We start from the raw sequence: 22,122 nt of genomic DNA, 5'->3' as shown, positions 1-22,122 counted from the left end.
GATGAAAAAGTGATGAGAAAAAATGAGAAAGTTGATGATAAAGACAATAAATCACCTGTGTAACAAGTGATATAATATGATAGGGAATATTATAGCTCAAAAGAAGGAGGTAATATCCTTAGTTCTTATTCATAAAAAACAGAGAAAAAGATGGACAGATAGAAAGAGAATGATAATTTGTTATCACCTGTGCCTTTCAAGTATGCAAATCGCCAATTATCTCGTACTTTCCCAACCAAAACCTGGAGGTCACACAGCTTCAGTTCGTATCTGAAACAAAAACAATATCTATTCAAGCCAATGGTAAATTCTCATTGTCTGCACTAAAGTATTCATGTGACGACACATCCGAGAGAGAGAGAGAGAGAGAGAGAGAGAGAGAGAGAGAGAGAGAGAGAGAGAGAGAGAGAGAGAGAGAGAGGGGGAGAGAGAGAGAGAGAGAGAGGGGGAGAGAGAGAGAGTGAGAGAGGGGGAGAGAGAGGGAGAGGGAGAGGGAGAGAGAGAGGGAGAGAGAGAGAGGGAGAGGGAGAGAGAGAGAGGGAGGGAGAGAGGGAGGGAGAGAGGGAGAGGGAGAGAGAGAGGGAGAGAGAGAGAGAGAGAGAGAGAGAGAGAGAGAGAGAGAGAGAGAGAGAGAGAAGGGGGGGAGGGGGAGAAAGGGAGGGGGAGAGAGAGAAAATCAAGTATTGGCTATGCCACTGATCTTGTCAGATACCACAGGAACACTTGCACTACTACATTCTTTTTTGGATTACATAATTTGTTACTCCAAACAGTATTTCATCATCCCTATACAACAGTTTTCAGTACCATAGTTCAAAACCTGGACCCCAACTCTGATTTGAAGTGTGCTCAAACACTCAACCTGGCAATAAGCTACCTCTAGCTATAAGCTGTCTAGCAGCAAATGATGGCATTAGGATAAATGTGAACACAAACTAACAAACACATGCACACAAAGATTCCTAACAAAGGCACACAAACAACTTTCCTGAAAAAAAACTTACCTATCATATATCTTTTCATGAAGCTCTGCTTCTGTTTGTAAAGGAAATTCAGATGCTGAGGTCCTCCTTTCAACACCTTTCTCCTGATCTGCAGCAAGTGTATCCATTTCTTCAGGTGTTGAACAAGGAGTTGCAAATTCATCTACAAAATAAACATAAAACAACTGAGATCAGTAGGCCTACTGGTTGCTTCTTGACAACTAAGAAAACTTACACACTTTGCTTGCAAAATTCTTACATATTTATGAATGTGTAGCATGAATGCAAGTATAAGTCACCAACACTATATGACTTGGGCATATGTATGACAACCTGCCCTGCTGGAGTAGAATGTTTTACTCTTCTGGTGAATGATTTTGAAATAGCCTATGTTCTTCTATTCCCTTTTCGAGGTGGGGCTTCCTGATCTTTTGTTTATCATATATCTGGGAATGGATACTAAGAGGAGATTGTATGAAGGAGTGATTGTGCTGACAGCACTGTATGGGGCAGAAACATGGAACATAAGAAAGGAAGAGTGGAGGAGTTTGAATGTGTCTGAGATGAGGTGTCTGAGAAGTATGATAGGGGTTACTAGGCTGAATAGAATGAGTAACAAGGAGGTGAGGAGGAGAACGGGTGGAAAGGGGGTTGGGAAATAGGGTTGATGTAAGAATTTTGGGATGGTTTGGACACATGGAAAGAATGAGTGAAGAAAGATTAGTAAAAATGGTGTGGAAGGCAGAGGTAGAAGGAGTGAACATGAGGAGGCGACCAAAGATGAGATGGATGGATGGGGTAAAAGGGGCATTGGGAAAGAGGGGAATGTCTGTTAAGGAAGGACGGAAGAAGACAGAAGATAGGGGTGAATGGAAAATGGTTGTGTATGGATGATGCTGTGATGCATGAAATGGAGTTTTTCCGAGAGTAGTTGAGCCTATGTTAGAATTGGAGACAGAGAGCAAGTGATTTGAAGTAAAGGTGGGCCTGGATCAGGGATGTGTCATGTCGACATGTCTATTCAATGTGTACATGGATGTGATGGTGTGGGAGGTAAATGTGAGGGTAATGGGCAGGGGACTGGAGATGGTTAAAGAAAATGGATAATTTGGAGGTAAGCCAGTTGTTGTTTGCTGATGACATTGTATTTATGGCAGGGTCAGAGGGGGGATTAAGGCAGTTAATGATGGAGTTTGGGAAGGTATATGATTGGAGAAAGTTAAAAGTAAATGTAGGTAAAATAAGGTGATGAGATGTACAAGGGGGAAGGATGGCACTGAGTTGGAAGTAAGTCTTAAAGGAGAAAGGCTGGAGGAAGTAGATAGTTTTAGGTATTTGGGGTTACATGTGGCAGGAAAGGGAAGAGTAGAGGTGGAGGTAATTTGTAGATTGAGAGAAGCAAGTAAATTAATTGGGAGATTAAAAAGTGTTATGAGAAATAGGCATCTGGGAATGGATGCAAAGAGGAGATTGTATGAAGGGGTGATTGTGCCGATGGCATTGTATGGGGCAGAGACTTGGAATTTAAGAGAGGCAGAGAGGAAAAGTTTAAATGTGTTTGAGATGAAATGTCTGAGAATTATGGTAGGGGCTACTAGGTTGGATAGAGTGAGAAATGAGGGGACGAGGAGGAGAGCGGGCATGGAAAAGGATTTGGCAGATAGGGTTGATGAAAGTGTATTGGAATGGTTTGGACACATGGAAAGAATGAGTGAAGAAAAATTAGTAAAAAGAGGTGTGGAAGGCAGAGGTGGGGGGAGTGAATATAGGGGATGACCAGATGGTTGGATGGGGTGAAGGGGGCACTGAGCAAGGAAGGGAGAAGGCAGGAGATAGGGATGAGTGGAGAATGGGTGTGCATAGATGATACATATGCAAGGAAGGGAAGGGCAGGGGATGAGGAGGTGAGGGAGCTTATGTGTGAATGATATTTAGAGGCAGTCTGAAGGGATTTCTCCATGTCTTCTCTTTTTCTGCATGAGGAAATGGTGAGGGGAGGTCACCAATCAAATGAAGTGGCCTTGCTGTGGATGTACTGTGTCTTCCTACATTGCTTCTGACCCAGGGCAGTAGGCAGGGTACAGGGATGACCTGTCATCCATGAGGAGCTAAGATGAGAGGGAAGAAAGGGTGGTGGATGGGAGTGAAATGGGTGGGAACAGATATGTGCCTTTGGCTTGGCTACCTCCCTTATATGGGGAAAAAAGTTTTTGGTGTATGTATATATATATATATATATATATATATATATATATAATATATATATATATATATATATATATATATATATATATATTACAGGTGAAAAATGCAATCCCACATTTGTCAATCACATGAAAACAACTGTGGTTTTCCCGTGATACATATATATACACACACATATATATAAATGTATATGTATACAGTAATCCGTGGTTCTCAACCACAATCCATTCTAGGAAACTGTTAGAACCAAATTGGTTGAAGACAAAAAACAATTTTACTGATCTGTTGGATACAACTTTATCAGGATATTTTTCCATAAAACTTTGAATCTTGCCCCATTATCCATTTTTCTCTGTTCATGTTGGTCTAGAACCAATATTATGGTCAACTACATGATGCATTTTTTTTTGTCAAGAACCAATTTGTTCAATCTGTAAGATGTTCGAGTACTGTGGTTCTAGTGTATATATACATATACACACCAAAGATCCTTCCCTTTTTATAAAAGGGGTGTCCAAGTCAAAACCCATGCACCTATTTATAAAATCTACTCAACAACCCCCAACATATCACCACCTCAAAGATAAAGGGGTGCACTGTCTCCCCACCACACTATTTGGGTCAAAAGTAATGCAACAAGGCACAGCTATTCCACAGCAGGACCCAACTGCTGGAGCAGATTATCACTACTGTTTCACTGTATGGTGACCTCTCTTCATCCTCTCAAAGAACAGGTTATCACCTTGGTCTACACAATCTTCTCCAACTCTGTCATCCAAGCACATTTCTATATGTTTAACATCCTGACCACAAGCCTTTTTGACTTCATTCACACCATTTATGCAGTCTTTTCCTCAGCCTATTCCTTATTTTCACCCCCAGTATGACAGGTTCATGAATCAACGGAGGATAATTACATACTCTCACTATTCATGTAATCAATCTACTAATCAATTTGTTGACCTGGTTCTCTTTTGCTGGAGACCTACAGCATCCCACAAAACCAAACATTGCCCATAGGTCACTAAATAGGGAGCTTTAGTGGTAAAGTCCAGAGGCATTGGCTATGTGGTTCCCTTTTCCCCATTAGAAATTATATAGTGTTAAATCCCTGAGTGATATTGACTACACAGGTTTCACCCAATTTTAAGAACTTTATGGAGATCCTTCTGCATCAGGTCATGCAACATTCATTTACGGTTGAGGACTAATCTCCAATCTAAAATGAATGTTGCTAACTTCTACGATCCTTCCTTCCTGCCGCCCTCTTCTACCACCTCTATGACCATCTCTTCAGCATGACACTGTCCTCATGGATAGAGGTGCTGGTTATCACCAATGAAATGATAAACTACATTAAATGATGGTTCATTGCTACAAACTACATCAAAACATAATCACACAGTGAATGGTCAGTCTCACCTTCATCATCACTGTTGGTTTCAATTTCATCTTGAAGAGTTGCTTTTTCTAATCCATCCCTGGCTGAACAGAACAAAAGTTTTCCAAAATCCAGCACCACAAGAGTTGCACTGCGATCGTGGAAGTGCTCTGGTACAATAATTTGTGGTGCAGAAACATCTAACTGTATGTCCCATCTTTTTCTCATTACCTTGAAATTAAGATAAAAGATATACAAATAAACAGGATTTAAAGACAGAAAGGAAATAAAATAAAGGATTAAAGAACATTTTTCTCTCCTCCTTAGAATTTGAATAATTCATATGATATACAAGTACAAACATCCATCTACCAAAGGCTTTTTCCCCCTTATGAGGGAGGTAGCTAAAATACAAAGGCAAAAAATTCACTCCCACCCATTCCATCCCCACACATTCCACTCCCTCTTGGCTCCTCCTGGATAATGGGTTATCCCAGCATCTCGCCCATTGCCATGGGTCAGAAGCACTGTCGCATGGTACAACACCTCCACAGCAAGGCCACTTCATTAAATTGGCGACCCTTCCTCTCCGTTCCCTCATGCAGAAAAGAAGATGGGGAGAAATCCCTTCAGGTTGTGTCAATTTATTTTTCACACATACACCATCAACCCCCACCCCCCATCCACTCCCTTTCATGCATTACAGCATCATCTATACACAACCATTCTCCATTCACCCCTATCTTCTGTCTTCTCCCATTCTTCCTCAACAGACATTCCCCTCTTACCCCATCCATCCATCTCATCCTTCATAACCCCTCATGTTCACTCCTACCTCTGCCTTCCACACTTCTTTTAATAATCTTTTTTTCACTCATTCTTTCCATGTGTCTAAACCATCCCAATGCTCTTTCATCAACCCTATCTCCCAACTCTCTTTCCACCCCGTCCTCCTCCTCACCTCATTTCTCACTCTATCCAGCCTAGTAACCCCTATCATACTTCTCAGGCACCTCATCTCAAACACATTCAAACTCCTCCTCTCTTAAGTTCCATGTTTCTGCCCCATACAGTGCTGTTGACACAATCACTCCTTCATACAATCTCCTCTTAGCATCCATTCCCAAATGTCTATTTCTCATTACACTTCTTAATCTCACAAGGCATTTACTTGATTCTCTCAATCCACATTCTACTTCCACCTCCAATCCTCCCTTTCCTGCCACATTCACATCCAAGTTTCTAAAACTATCCACTTCCTCCAGTCCCTCTCCCTTAATATTCATTTCCAGTCTGCTGCCACTTTATTCCCTTGTACATCTCATAACCTTACTTTTGCCCACATTTATCTTCAGCTTCCTTCTTTTGCACACCTTCCCAAACTCTGTAACTAACTTCCTCAATCCCTTCTCTTATCTTGCTACAAGCACAGTGTAATCAGCAAGTAACAATTGGCTTATCTCCCACTTTTTCCCATCTTCTTTAACCATCTCCAATCCCCGACCCATTACCCTTGCATTTACCTCTCACACCACCCCATTCATGTATAAATTGAACAGCCAAGGCAACATAACATATCCCTCACTCTCCCCCTTTCTGATTCTAACACAAGCTCTACTATTCTTGTAAAAACCCTTGACTGCTCTTAAAAGCTTTCCTCCTATCCCATATATCTACAATACCTCCCACGGTGCCTTCCTGTCTACCCTGTCATAAGCCTTTTCCAAATAATAATAATTGTTGCTTTGACTTTCACTGACTAGAAACCCAGGGCCCCACAGTGGCTGGCAACTGTCCTTGAGCCCTTCCATAGATCTCTCTGGGGAGAATCTTTAAAATATTGTCTGTGTTGTATTGGCGTGGGACCATTTCTTGTCATTGGCTAAAAGTAAGAGAAGGGGAGGGAGTGGTCACTGATTGTGAAAATATGGAAGAAATACAGTTTAAGTTCGTAGAAATTTTAGGACTGGTCCAGAGACTAAGTGTCAGCCCCTTTGGGTTTGCAGAGTTGGAGGAGGTGTCAGGTTTTGTAAAAGGGCAGCTCTGCTGTCCATCTTGCAAGACCACCATGAGCAGGTACACATCATGAGTCCTTGACACAAAAAAACAACACTAGCAATAAAATTCCCTCTTCCGCTGTTCTAATTGAGTAATTATTGATTTATTCAACTTATATACTACCAGGGCAGTGAACAAGATGCAGGGATGACCTGTCATCCAGGAGATGCCAAGATCAGAGGAAGGGAAGAGTGTGGAGGGGAGTAGAGTGTGACAGGGATGGAATGGGTGGGAGTGGTTTTTATGCCTTTGTTTTTTGGCTCCCTCCCTTTTAAGGGGAAAAAAAGCCTTTGGTATATGTATGTTTGTATGTATATACTACCACCTGCTAACCATATTAGGGATCATCTTCAACCCTTTCACTCCATGTGAAGGAGAGAATGTTGATGAATTTTGAAGTGGGATGATCCTCTCTGATGTCAATCTTAAAGGACCATCACTCACAGGTACTCATTATAGGTCCCAAACTATGACATACAAGTATGTAATTAATAACCCTTTTAGTATTATGAATATACATAACATGAATCTTTTTTACATAGGAAAAACAAATTATTTTCTTACAACCAGAATGAGGTATTAACTAATCATTACCTGTTCCTCTCTTTACCTCAACAAAACTGTCATGTATGCATTACAATAAAATAACTTTGATGGATTTATGGCATTACTTCTGCCTAAAACTGTGAGAATCATACTTACCAAGCTCCCTTCAAGAATTTGATCCCAGTTCTTCTTCAGTTCCAGCTTTGTTTGTTCCTTAAGTTCTTCATACCTATAAAATAAAGTCAGATATTAACAGAAAAATCTTCTCTGTAATACCTCATGAAAAATCAACAATAAATTTGATATTCTCTCATACACAACCTTTTTCTTGCAGCTGAAGTGAGAGCTGTCATCTGGGTGTTGTGATCAACTTCCTTCTTACTATAGGGTGTTGTAAAGAACTCCTTTATGGCTTGGAAGGCAGATGCGTTATACACAATATCAAGAGCACTTGATTTTACCACTAGTCTGCAAAGACAAGTTCAATCTATAATTGTATATATTCATCATGCAAATTCAAACTGAAGTCTACAAACAATGCAGTGCATTGTGGCATCTATTATTGAAGGGGTTAAAGGCTATAAAAGCCACTCTCAATGGGTGGGCTGAGTACTACTATTACTACTACTACAACTTAATGACTTAAAACGACCTCCATCCTTGTGGAATTGCATGGTGAAAGCAGTCAGGATCTGTCTCCCAGAGACACAGTTCATTGGACCCTCCCTTGCCAATGACTGTGGTCAACTACCCTTTTATATTTTGTATAATTTTGCTTTGATGAAGCCAAATACAAAAGATCATTTATCCTACTTTCTACTACAGTCTACTCAAAATTGAGGTTTTGTATATGTAGTGATTTAGGGGGTGGGGACCTGGTACCTTTCAGGCATATGAGAGCTGATCGTAACAGTAAGAATTATAGTCTACAATCCATGCTACAATACTGCTCTTTGGTTGCTGTTTCTGTTCTGCACCTTTACTAGATGAGCATAGAATGCCTTTGCCCTTGGGCCCATCCTGCCTGAAGTCATAAAGGTATCAGGGTGAATGAACCCTGGTCCACATTCTGTATATGTTCATTGTACATCCTAATTTTCTCATTCTCGTTTCAGGAGTGAGACACCTCAATAGTTAGGTTATTATAACAAAGAGCCATTGGATTGAATATTCATGTGTTAAAGAAGGCCAGTTGTCCCCATGTCCAGAAACCTCATGCGCTGACATCCACTTGTGCTTCATCTGATGTGTTGGAAGTGTTGACATGTCAAAAGTTCTCCCCTCCTAGTAGGAGAGGTGTTGGTTCAATGGTCACATCCTTGCATACCTCCCAAAGCATTTGGGTAGTGAGATCCCTTATTTCATCATGTCTCATGCAGATGAATCTTCCCTGCTTGTATATCATTGCATGGTTTGGATCAAGCTGTGTACCACAGGAACATCTGTTAGGCAGACTTTCCAATGGCCATCCATACCACAGGGCAATGATACCTGTGTTCTCTTTTGTTTAGGTTGAATCCCTTTGCCCTGATTGGTAGTGCTGTCAGCCAATTGGACACCCTATCTTCTTGTGTCATTGCTTTCTTTTCATATAATTCAATAGCTGATCTAATAAGGTGTGAAGCTCCTCCTTCCACCTCACTTCCCTGCCTTTTGATATGTTTCTTCTAATTTCTCTGATTTCATCCATGTTGGTTTCCTTCTGTTGATCTTGTGACATGATGTTTGTCAGGAAGGATGTGAGTTTTAGGAAGTTTTGATGTAATTCCACTTCTTTTTAATACCATTTATGAATGCGGCATTTGCCACCTGTAGTTCAGTCTTTGTGAAGTTGGCTAGTAGCCTAACTTTTGCCACCCATTTCTACTGCTACTACTACTGCTACTAAGGTCCTGACACTGGGAACAAAGTATGTTAAAAAATCATCCAACCTTAAGCTTTATGACAATAAATGGTTTATTTTTTCAGTTCTTCTTGAATATCAATTAAAGTAGCCCCCTCCCATCCACACATGCACAAACACACACAATTAACCCATCAACCATTCTAGAAGTCCTGTTCTGGAATGGCTACCAGGTGCAACCTTGCACTTAGCATGACATCCTCTCATCCTAGCTCTTACATCAGGACCCTGCTTGGGAAATAGCCAAAGTTACAAGGAGCCAAATCTAGAGAGTAGGGGGCCTGGCAAACTTGAGGAATTTGGTACTTAGCCAAAAAATCCTGGATCAGGTGTGAAGAATGGGGTGGGGCAGTCTGAACATGTGGCCAGGCCTATTCTGTGTTGATACTATTATAATGCTGGATGGTGTCCTGAGTGCAGGCATGCCAGTGTGGTTCTTATCATGTGTGGTAGTTTTTTTTCTGTGGTGTTGATGTCTAGGGGTTGTTGATGGAGTGATGAGTTTGGTGGTCTGTCTTGAAGGGCTTGTTTAGTGATCTGAGTGTGTATGTGTACTTTGCACATGGTCAAATTATCCATCAAAATAGTGTGAGAAGAATCACCCATAATCTCAACGTCATAGTTCTTCCACAGCAGGGCCCAATAGCTAGAGCTGGTTTACCCCAACTACTTCATCAAATAGCAACTAACCTCTTGATCCACTCAAAAATATTTATGAAACAGGTTAGGTCAGAATATTCCATCTATTCAAAATACATACTTCACTATAGAAATTACCTATGATCAGCTTTTGAATTAAGAGGACGATTTTCATATGTGAGAGAGAAGAGGGGACCAACATTTGGTAATTTGCCCTGTGGCGATGCTAAAATACTAGTAAGTTTGGAATACATTGCTGATGTTCTTGACATAGCTGAATTGATTCCACGTCCAGGATCCTGCTTCTGGGGTGAAACCAAAAGGGGAAAGGCCGTGTCGACAGTTACCTGTAAAAAAAAAAAAGATTGTACATAGATTAGCATAAAGTAATACTTCTATAGTTTCAACATTTATCTATCTATATAACAAGCGTCTCTTCCACCTTACAAGGGAGGTAGCTAGTCAAGGCACACACCCACTCCCACCCATTCCATTCCCATCCACCACCCTTGTTTATAGACATTTATTTATTCAACATTTATAGACAAAGTAAATATATGGATTACTTTATTTCAACTTACTTTATCCTTCAAATTCATGGAACCAAGTTCAATGTCAAACCTATAAGACTTGCTCCTTGGTCTAGACTCCAAAGCCATATTTACCCTCTCCAGCTCAAGCTCAAACTGAAGTTCTTGTCTAGAAATGTAAATTCAAATGTGATATTAATCCAAACCTTAAATGCCTAAAATCAACATACTATCACAAATTGTATCAACCACCATGCAACATCTGATTAACTTTACTTAGGCTCTTTATCTGAAGAAGGACTTGATGGAGAACTTGAAAATAAAGACACTGTTCCCTGTTTCAGAGTGAAACTCAGTTGGCAAAAGACTGCATCTCTTTTCATGAAAGTATTATTCTCTATGCTGTCTGTTAGAACATAGAGAAGTTCCTCTTCTAATGAACCCTTGGGTGGTGTTTCCTCTTTGGGTGATGGAGACTCAGGTGGGGGGAGAGAAAGCATTGGACTCTCTTGTGTGGCAGCTTCTTCTATGTTTGTCTGTGGTTGCTCAGAAGAATACCAACCTCCCCAGGAAGGGAACCAACGTTGTAGCATTCCCTCTCCACATTGCTTGGGTGATGTGGATAACTCTGATGATGCGATGTCTGTTGTTACTACTCTCCTTGTACTATCTCTCCTGTTATGCTCTTCCTTACTCACTCTTTCCATTGCAATTTCTCTTAACACTCTAAGCTCCTCATAACCCAAATCTTGTTCCACACCCATTTTGTGTGCTTTTCGTTCTGTTGTCACTACAGCTGGGTTTTGTAAATGTTCACAATAAATATTCACATATTCAATAATGTCCTTTGCTCTTTGGTGTGCAAATGCCCAACTTCTTCCACTGTATTTTCTGTGAATTCTGTCTAAGTGACACTGTATTGCATATTGCCACCAATCATACGGGTTTTCTTTCACTCTAGTCCTTGGTCTCCACTTCCGGAAATGTCTCGCTCTGTCTAACAAATCATAAGCTTTATTCCATTTGACTAACTGCTTGTATTGCGAGTCACTTAAACTGAGGGGAAATTTCTCAAGTTTAAGGTCACACGTGATTCGGGGGGAATGTCGTGAGCGTAACGGGGCCTCACTTAAGTTTCTCTTGACACATGCAGTAGCACTTACAGGTAATAAAATATATTCATGATTTTTCTTCTCAATTGAGCACAACATAAGAGACTGAAATAAAAAGAGAAAAATTACAAAGAAAAGTTAAAAAGTTTACAGCAGCATGAGTCTTTCATAAGGTATAATTCTGTATGATCCTTCTCTATTCAAAACTTTCAACAAAATTTTTCATTATTTTCTACAAATATCAGCAATATACAAATATCATATGGACAACTTACAGCTATCTCACTTAATGTTTTATTACTATACACTTCTGAGGATGTGTCCCAGTAGATAGCAAGGTTCTGAAGTTCAAGTAATTTATAGGCCATTTTACTGGCTCCTCCATATACAAATCTGCAACAACAAAAAAGTATAGAGGAATATGTATGAAGGGAATATTCATAAAAACTTTTTAATACACTAAGCATTAAATGCTTTTGGGAAAATTAAAATCATGGTAATCTATCTATCTATACCAAGGGCTCCATCCTCCTTATGCCGGAGGAACTAAGTCAAAGGCATCCACCCCCCCCCCATTCCACTTCCACCCACCACCCTTGTTTCCCTCTTACCTCAGTTCCTCTTAGTTGAATTATGTGTGTGAATGTATGTGTGTGTATATATATATTATATATATATATATATATATATATATATATATAAATATATATATATATATATATATATATATAAATATATATATATATATATATATATAAACATATATATATATATATATGTATATAAAATTTATATATACGAAGGGTGATTGAAAAATTCGAGGCCCATGGTAGGACATGAGATATAGATTTTAGCTTTTTTCACACAAAATCTAATCTTTCATAAACTGGTATAAGAATTTTCAAGCTTTTAATGTAATATTTTGGTTTTTGTTTTACATATACAGACGCTCCTCAACTTACGTTTTAGTTACGTTCCGAACGGCCGAACGTAATGTGAAAATGAAAGTAAGTTGTTACTGTACGTTCCAGTAATGTATGACCGTTCATACTGTACTATACAGTACATCCATAAATTCTATTACCGTATCTTATAAAACACCCCTAAATCATTAATTATAAACATAACATTGTAAAATAATAACATTAATTTCAAATCAATTAAATTCAAGCAACATAAAGTGAGATGGTGGAGGAGAAGGAGGAGAAGGAGGAGGGGGAGGAGGAGGTGGCAAGGCACGTTCTGTCTGTCGTTTGTGCCATGTAAACAATGGATGCAGCGTCATGCGTAAGTATCGTTTGAACGTCTCGTACTACGGAGAATGTGCTAATTTTTTTTACAGTCAGTTCAAACGTAAAACGAATGAACGTAAGTAGAGGAGCGTCTGTAACTGATTTGGAACAGTAAGGTATTGTAGAGAAAATGGACAAAATTGGTCATCAGGCAGTCATTTAATACCTCCACATTAAGGGCTTAACTCCAAAGGAAATCCACAAGGATGTGATGGTTACTCTACGAGACAATGCTCCTTCATACAGCATGATTAAAAAAATGGGCAGCTGATTTCAAATGAGGCAGGGACAGCCTGGAAGATGACCCTCGTCAAGGAAGGCCTGCCACTGTCACCAATCAAGAAATCATTGACAAAATCCCTGACATGTTCCTTACAGATCAGCATTTGACTGAACGTTTTATTGTGACAGAGCTGGGTATCTCCCAGGAACATGTTCATGCAATTATCCACAACCATCTTGAAATGAAGGTCTCAGCTCAATGGGTCCCAAAAATTCTTGGACCTGATTAGAAGTGGCAGTGATTCAGCATGTCAAAGAACAATCTTGCCATTTTTTATGCTGATCCATGGATGAGACTTAGGTTCACCACTTCCAGCCTGAGTCAAAAGAACAATCAAAACAATGGAAGCATCGGTGATCTCTGCAGGGAAAGTGATGGCTTCTGTTTTTTGGAACTCTGAAGGGGTGTTACTGGTGGATTCTGACAAAGGGTCAATCCATTACGGGACCATAATATGCCAACTTAATAAGGCAGCTGCAAGAGAAAAAAAAAAAAAAAAAAAAGGCATAGAAAGCAGTCATTAGGGTGCTTTTCCATCAGGACAATGCGCTAGCACACACATTCGCTGTGGCTCTTGCTGCAATACATGATTGTGGCTTCCAGCTAGTTGAACATCCACCCTATTCATCTGATTTGGCTCCCTCAGACTACTATTTCCCAAGATGAAAAAAAGAGCTCAGCGGTCAACACTTTGCCACAGATAAAGACATTGTTGATGCCGTAGAGGTGTATTTGGAGGACCAAGACTCAAGCTTCTAGGAAGAGGGGATCTGTAAACTCCACGGCCTTTGGAATAAGTGTGTAAACTTGGAAGGGGATTACATTGAAAAATAAATGTATTAATTTATCATGAAATAAACTTTTGTACCTTAAGCCATGAATTTCTCAATCACTCCTCATATGTATATGTATATATATATATTTGGGAATGGATGATATAAGGAAATTGTATGGGATGATTATGCTGACAGCACTGTATGGGGAAGAAACATGGAAAATAAGAGAGGAAGAATTTAAATGTGAGATGAAATGTCTGAGAAGTACGGTAGGGGCTACTAGGCTGGATAGTGAAAAACGAGGTGAGGAGGAGAGCAAACATGGAAAAGGAGTTGGGAGACAGAGTTTATGAAAGAGTATTGGGGTGGTTTGGACACATGGAAAGAATGAGTGAAAAAAGATTAGTTAAAAAAGTATGGAAGGTAGAGGTGGATAGAGTGAACATGAGGGGGCTACCAAGGATAAGATGGATGGATGGGGTAAAAGGGGCATTGGGAAAGAAGGAGATATCTGTTGAGGCAGGAAGGGAGAAGACAGAAGATAGGGGTGAGTGAAGAATCATTGTGTATGGATGATGCTGTGATGCATGGAAGGGAGTGGGTGGGGGGCTTAAGGACTATGTGTGAATGATATTTTAATGCAACTCAAGGGGATTTCTTCCTGTCTTCTCTTTTCATGCATGGGGGGACGGAGAGGGGGGGGTTGCCGATTAAATGAAGCAGCCTTGCTGTGGATGTGCTGTGTCTTGCTACTTTGCTTTTGACCCAGGGCAGTGGGTGAGATGCAGGGATGACCCGTCATCTTGTAGGAGACATGAAAAGAGGATGGGAGGGGTGCTGAATGGGAGTGGATTTATGCCTTTTGACTTTGGCTACTGCTCTTGTATGGGGAAAAAAGCTCTTGGTATACTTATGTATATATATATACACACACACACACACAACTAAGTAAATAGACACAAACACACACTCACAAATTTGACATACAAACAAAGATTGGATACATTACATCTATCAACACTGGAACAGAGAAGAGAAAGAGGTGATTTGTTAACTATTTACAGAATTATGAAAGGGATGGAAGTTCTTGATTGAGATGACTTATCTAAATGGGACAGAAGAGAAACACGAGGACACAAGAAGAAGCTAAAGAAGGACAGCTACAGAAGAGATTTGAGAGAGAGGAAAAAAAAAAAAAAAAGAGCTTCCCACACAGTGATTGATGTCTGGAACAAACTAAATGGGGAAACAGTGAGTGCCAAAATTATACAAGATTTTAAGAACAAACTGGATGCGGAGGGATACAAAAACGGGTCACTACGAACATAACTCTCGTCCCGTAAAATACAACTAGGTAAATACATACAAGGGAGGTAGCCAAAGTCAAAAGGCATTATTCCATTCCCACCCATTCCACTCCCATTCACCCCTTGCCTCCCTCCTTCCCTCTCATCTTGGGTCCATGCATCTTGCCCATCGCCCCGAGTCAGAACCAATGCAGCAAGCCACAGCACATCCAAAGCAGGGCAGCTTCATTTAATCAATGACCCACCTCTCCATCCCCTCATGTAGAAACATGTGATGACACATGAACCCAAATTAAGAAGTGGTACTGTTTAATTTTAAGGATTGGGTACTCAACAAAGATATTAGTTTCTGGCTACCTAGTTTTAATTTTAACAATAATTCCCTTTTCAATTAAAATGCCTGTGTGGGTATGCACTACTCGATACTTCACTATCATATATAAGACTCATTTTATTTATTCATTACTTTATCTTCAAAGGGTACAATCAATACAGATTTCCTCCACTATATGATTGGGTTATGTTCCTGAAAACCAGATCAAATAACAAATGACTGGATCACGAATTTAAGTTTTAATAGGGTTTAATTTAATAGGGAGAGTAGCCTTGGCCTAGCCTATATTGAGATATATAACTTTTCCATGCCATCTAAAGAGGTAGCATTATAGATGTATATTTTTATACAGTGGCTTCCCCAGTAGGCCTATATCCACCGGAAAGAGCAGAAAAAGAGGCTCTGTAGAATGCCACTAGTTACCTGATCCCACACCACACACCTTTTATGGCTAGTCTTACTAAAATCCCAAGGAAGCCTTCTCCTTGTCATCAGAAGTGGTAGGGCTTGATGAATCCTGGGCAGCAGAGGTGGACAGAAGAGCACCACACATAGACTGGAGAGGTGGTGGAGGGGAGTCCAAATCAGCTGATGCAGGGTGGGGGGGCTGGCTGGGTGGGAGGCAGCGGGAGGTTTGAAGAAGCTGGAAATAGTGGTTTGCCTTGCCTTTTTTTCTTGGCCTCAAATATATCTCTGTAGACCTTGAAGGCTTGCTCTACATTATAGGCAACTGTTCCACTTCATGCTGGGTTTGGTCCCTTTCCTTTATTTTTTCGATGATTGCAGCTGGGCCAGAGAACACCTCATGAAGTGTTTTGATGTCAAGACCTCACTGGGGCACATCATCATCATCACCATGGAGAGCTCATTTGTGTTCCAACTCAACCAGATCTTCATTGCTGAGTGGCTTATCATGGGACTGTAGCAATTCATTCATATCTTCATTCACCTCCTTGAAGCCAGCCATATATGAGAGCCTGATGATGTCCTTGCAAATGGGTGCCACATCACTAAATCTAATGAAGTCATCACTCAGGGCCACAGTTTCTTCCAGCAGCCATTAATTTTTTTTGTTTTCTGTCACCTCCTCCCATGCTGCATTGATATTGTCAATGGCATTCTTGATATTATAACTGACCTAGAACTGCTTGACTGTGGGCTTGTCTGGGCTGTCAGTCATGTCAATCAGCTGATTCATTGTGCAGCATTGGTAATACACCTTAAAAGTGGTGATCACATCTTGGTCCATGGGCTGGATGAGCGCTTTCGTGTTTTTGGGCAGAAGCATCACCTCTATATTGTCTGCCCAATCTTCCATGGTTGTTGGGTGGCTTAGGGCATTGTCAACCAGCGGGAGGAAATGGTTGGTAATGTTTTCTTTGGCAGCATAGTCAAGCAGTGCAGGGGACATATAATTTCCAACATAATGCTGATTCATAGATGTCATCCAGACTTTCTTGTTGGGTCTATATATCACTGGGAGATGTTCTTTCACATAGCCCTTAAGTGCCCTTGGGTTTTCACAGTAGGAGATCAGTAAAGGCTTCAGCTTCAGGTCCCCAGCTGCATTACCACCCAGCACCAGGGTTAATCTGTCTTTGGATGCTTTAAATCCTGGTGTTGTTTTCTCCTCCTTAGCAATAAAGGTTCTGGATGACATTTTCTTCCAATACAGGCCTGTCTCATCATAGTTTATCACCTGTTTGGCACTGTAGCCACACTCTTCAATGTGTTTTTTCAGTGTTGGTATGAATGCTGCAGCAGCAGGCTCATCAGAACTTGCTGCCTCACCAGTCATCTTGATTTTGTGTAGGGCTGCTCAGGCTTTAAAACGGATGAACCAACCCTTACTGCCACTGAAAGTTGACCAATCCTTAACTTCATATCCCTTCTTATGTAGATCATAATAAATTGAGAGGACTTTCATAGTCACAAAGGAGGTAGAAAGAGAATTGCTGTGGCAAGACAGGTCATCAATCCAGAGCCTTAAGTCTCTCCATTTCCTCCATAATTGGTTCCCTCTGCCTTGTCAGCATCTTTGCCATTAATGTAGAAGCTGTAGCTTTCTTTACACTGTCTTCTTGTTTGATTATGGTGGAGACAGTTGATTGGGGCAACTGCATGATTCTGGCAATGGGGTTAGCCCCTTCATCTCCCTCATGGCACTTAACAATTTCAAGTTTTTTCTTCAATGATAAACTCTTCCTCAGTCTTTTGGGCTTTATCTCACCAGTAGTAGTTGTTGCAGGCCACTTGGAAGCCATCACATTATGTATTACTCTCATAAAAGCAACAGTGAATGTGAAATAGTAGCACAAAACACTGACACTGATACATGGGCCAAGAGAGTAAACACAACTGATTAAAGAGTGGGAACGAGTTTCAATGGATGGTTGATGGAGCATGGGTGGCACTGTGATTGCGTTTGTTTACAGTTTGGTGATCAATGAAGTGCCTACATCGAAAAAATAAGTATGTGGTATCAATTCAAAAAGATTGTATAAACAAAATATCAGACACCAAACCATCGAAAAGGGAGGGAAACCTGTACTATCAAATATGCTAGTTCTACCACCTGAAGCCTAATTAGAGTCATGCAGGAGTCATTAACCCCTTCCATATGATGATGCCAACATCAGTGTCATGAAGTATGAGTGGGTATATGAGGATGCTGGCATCAGCATCTTGCCTATACTTATTTTGTATTTTTAGCTGAGTGACCCCTGTATTCTGTGAACAGACTTCATTGCATATTCTGTGGTTATTAACATTCAGGGTGAAAGAGAACAGGTAATACAGATGTAACTTTATATTCTATAATGTCTCCATTATGATATATCATCAAATCATTGTACATCAGGCAGCTGATGCTGTGTGCGAGAATTTGACTTGTACTGAAGAGGTTAATGATTCAAGACTAATCTTCACTCAAAGAAGAATGCTGATCACTTTTAATTTTTATGATCACTCCCTTTTCTTGCATTCCTTAAACCTCTCCACCATTTCTGTGATTCACCCCCCTCACACACTATTTTCCCAAAGAACAGGTGGTATGGAACCTACACCAGATGTGTAGCTGCATCCAGAGCTGTCATATTTGCCCTATGCATTTGGACTGTAGGGAATTGGTAAAAAGAATGAGATTCAAACCCACAATAATGGGAATGCACAACTAACATTCTTCTGATTACACCACCAATGCACAAAAGCATTGATTATTGGCAATGAAATACATAAATTGTCTCAAGCCTCAGCACAGCCATCACAAATCAAACACGTTTTTGTTCTAAAAATTTGAAAAACATACATGTGTATTGAAAGCCCTCTTGCCTTTGAGTGTGGCTCAGTCAAAATATACATCAACATTAAAAACAAAGACAACCCATTTACCTCTCCCATCTCATCACCTTGGATTTGCCATCTCCTGCTGCACTACTTGGGCCAAAAGCAGTGCAGCAAGGCAAAGCTCTTCCACACCTGGGCCTGATACCCAAAGCTGGTTCACTCCTAAAGATCATGAAACATCAAAGAATGTGGGACACTGGTAGAGTCAAAGCAGAAAAACATCCTTCACGAGCACTTACCGTGGAATCCAATGATCATCAGAACTCTGCACACTTAGGGAATCTACAGTCATTCCAAAGGCAAACATATGTCCAGGAATGCTCTGACTATCTTCATATCTTATATGTACATCTTTGATCTTGAGCTGAAAATATAAAAGAGTAATCACTCAAGAGCTGTTTTATGTGTGACCATACACATATTTCATCTTACCCTAACAAACTGACTAGTCAAAAATCAATCCAGCAGAGAAATCACCCTTATGAAGAGTTCTACAAAAATCTCTTTACTGAGTGATTTATGACCTGAACCAACAACTGTGTTTGGTTTTCTTACGGCCACAGATCTGCAAATGAGATCTTGGGCACCAGACTGACTACTTAATCTAATATCTGGTTAATCACATAGCAGGAAAGAAATAAGAGCCTCTAATGGCTACATGTGAGTGATTACTTTAGTCAGAAATGTGTAAATACATTCATTGTATATTACCTCAGTAAAAGCATCAAGTGCAAATATGGTACATGTTTTCTAGTAATATATGTTTCTATCTATTAATCATATATATATATATATATATATATCACTTAGACAAAATGTTGTGGCACATTTGTAAATAATAATCATGAAGAGCCCACAGTCGGAATAAAAGGAAACTTTAGAAGAAAGTGTAACTTCCATATTTTGGCTAATAGCTATAGCCCTCTTCAGGAGAGTACAGATTACAAGAATATGCAGAGACATAAGTACAATTGAGATGTGAGTAGAAGAGGAACATACAGAGCTAAAACAGGACAATCCGTCATGCAAGGTGGAATCAGAGGTGAGGGGATGTGTGGGTGGGTGAGGTCAGGAGGGAAGTGGGCTGGAAGCGGGGTCAGGAGGGTGATAATTCTTAACCAAGCAGCTCAAAGCTAGCCGTGAGATTATGTCCGGGGACCATTGACCTTTGGAGATGTTCAAGTTCGGACATTCTTCGATAAAGGCTGATTCAACAATTTTTCTTCTAAAGCTACAGTTGGACTTGAACAAAATTTTGGCCTTGTCCCAGTCAAGACTGTGATTTTTGGTACTGACGTGTTGGAACACAGCGGAATTTTCCTGGGCATACCTAATGGATCTTTTGTGCTCCATTAACCTGGTGTTCCTTCCAGTCTGACCAAGGTACACTAAATCACAATCTTTACAAGGAAGGCTATACACTCCTTGTAAAGATTGTGATTTAGTGTACCTTGGTCAGACTGGAAGGGATCTTAACAACAGGTTAATGGAGCACAAAAGATCCATTAGGTATGTCCAGGAAAATTCCGCTGTGTTCCAACACCTCAGTACCAAAAATCTGGATCTGGAAAAGGCTTATGACAGGGTAGACAGGGTATCCCATATATCCAAAGAAATTAGTACAAACCTGAATATTCTCTATGATGTTGGTAATGAAGGAGGTACCGTAGCTTAGCCACGTGGAGTAGGACTGTGCATATGGAAGGTTATCCCCATTGGCTTCCTGTTCTGCCCTCCATGCTGCTTCAAGACTGTCCAGTTTGGCAATTTTGCGGTTGTGATTGGCCTTCTCTTCAGCTTCTTCATCATGCTGTATTGGAAATTAATACCCATTGAATTGGTGAGTATAAATTAGAATGATACAGCATGCTCACTGGAGACCTATTGGTCTAAAAAAAAAAAAAAAAATATATTTATATATATATATATATATATATATATATATATATATATATATATATATATGTACAACACTGAATGGTTCCCAGTAATTAGAGATACATTTTTATCAAACCACAATGCACTTTAATTCTGAGCTATCTAGGCGCATGCAGAAATTGAAACATGGTACGCCCGAGGACTCGAACCTCATGCGGCAAGAACGTTACCAGTGCCAAGTGACTAGACCAATACACCATCAAGAGATATAAGTTGAGCGCAATTTTTCTTATATATCTGTATGCTCGAGTTACACATACACGAAAGTTTGTGTTCAACCCATCTCCACTATGATAGTACATTGGTAAGTATACAAATGCAGGAAGTATCTGTATAACACTGAATGGGTCCCAGTGATTAGAGATACAATTATCAACCACAATGCACTTTAATTCTAAGCCATCTAGGTGCATGCAGAAATTTAAATGTGGTACGCCCGAGGACTCAAACCTCATGCGGCGAGAACGTTACCAGTGCCGAGTGACTAGACCAATACACCATCAAGAGAATTAAAGTGCATTGTGGTTGATAAAAATGTGTATATATATATATATATATATATATATACATACACACACACACATATATATATACACACACAGACAGTTGAAGTGAGAGCGAAGCTTTGAACTCCAGGAAAATCTTTAAATTTCGTGGATCTCAACGACGAGGGAGTACCTGTGTTGTATTAGGGAAGGGGAAAGCTCGTGGTGTAGTGGGAAGGTGAAGAAAAAGGAGAAGGGGAGGGATTACTGAGAAAAATGGATGGAAATGAGGAAGGGGACGAATGGGCCCTGGAAGTCAGAAGGAATGTCAACAAAAGATGTGCAGATGATAGAGGTGAAATCAAAGAGATTAGTAAAAATGTAAAAATTAGAAATATAGATAAGAGTAGCACAATGGAAGGTGAAGATAATTATTTCCATGGATTTAATGAGGGGGAGATGACAACTTCCCCCGATTAGCAAGTCTAGAGGAAAAACTAGAGAAAATGAACGAACAGTGGGAGGTTAGGTTCAGTCAACTTACACGGATTACACAAAGAGCTGATAAATTGAAAGAACTAAAGAAGGAGAACCAAAACCTAACTAAAGAAATAGAAGAATTAAAAAGACAGTTAAAAGAAGTAAATGATGAGAATGAAGAATTAAAGGAGAATATCAAAGAGAATAAAGAGTCCATAACAAAAGAGGTACAGGGTTGGAGAAAAGTCCAAGAGAACAACAAAATTGAATTTAGAGATATAGTAAAACAACAGATGAAAGAACAAACTAAGGACACAGTTATTAAAGTGATGAGGGAGAAGGAGAATATAGTAAGAGACTTAGCGGATAAAAAGAAATGTATAATTATATTAGGGATGGAAGAGAAGCATAATCCAAATAGGACTACAAGAGTAAAGGAGAAGGAAAAAGTAAACAAGATATTAGAAGTAGTTCAAGAAGATGAACAAGAAACAGGGAAAGAAATTGAAGAAATATATAGAATAG

At 40.0% G+C, this 22,122-nt stretch overlaps 1 protein-coding gene across 14 annotated transcripts in view; it reads right to left on the bottom strand.

The window, feature by feature from the left end:
• Positions 1-22,122, bottom strand: part of Vps13D (vacuolar protein sorting 13D) — a 250,150-nt gene that overhangs the window by 203,846 nt on the left and 24,182 nt on the right. For all 14 annotated transcript variants that reach the window (XM_076208559.1, XM_076208564.1, XM_076208569.1 and 11 more), the window contains exons 4-14: positions 20,322-20,504; positions 18,934-19,058; positions 11,633-11,750; positions 10,522-11,462; positions 10,297-10,414; positions 9,854-10,062; positions 7,495-7,641; positions 7,330-7,402; positions 4,611-4,800; positions 1,005-1,146; positions 188-270 (exon numbers count right to left, since the gene is read on the bottom strand). In XM_076208559.1, the coding sequence (XP_076064674.1) occupies positions 188-270; positions 1,005-1,146; positions 4,611-4,800; positions 7,330-7,402; positions 7,495-7,641; positions 9,854-10,062; positions 10,297-10,414; positions 10,522-11,462; positions 11,633-11,750; positions 18,934-19,058; positions 20,322-20,504 (2,329 nt within the window). The remainder of the gene's footprint in view (positions 1-187; positions 271-1,004; positions 1,147-4,610; positions 4,801-7,329; positions 7,403-7,494; positions 7,642-9,853; positions 10,063-10,296; positions 10,415-10,521; positions 11,463-11,632; positions 11,751-18,933; positions 19,059-20,321; positions 20,505-22,122) is intronic.

This window comes from Oratosquilla oratoria, chromosome 25 (genome assembly GCF_046742065.1).
Source record: "Oratosquilla oratoria isolate Oo_2021 chromosome 25, ASM4674206v1, whole genome shotgun sequence".
In the NCBI taxonomy this organism is placed as follows: Eukaryota; Metazoa; Arthropoda; class Malacostraca; order Stomatopoda; family Squillidae; genus Oratosquilla; species Oratosquilla oratoria.
The sequence above is the reverse complement of the archived record's forward strand: the minus strand, read 5'-3'. Positions and strand labels throughout refer to the sequence as shown.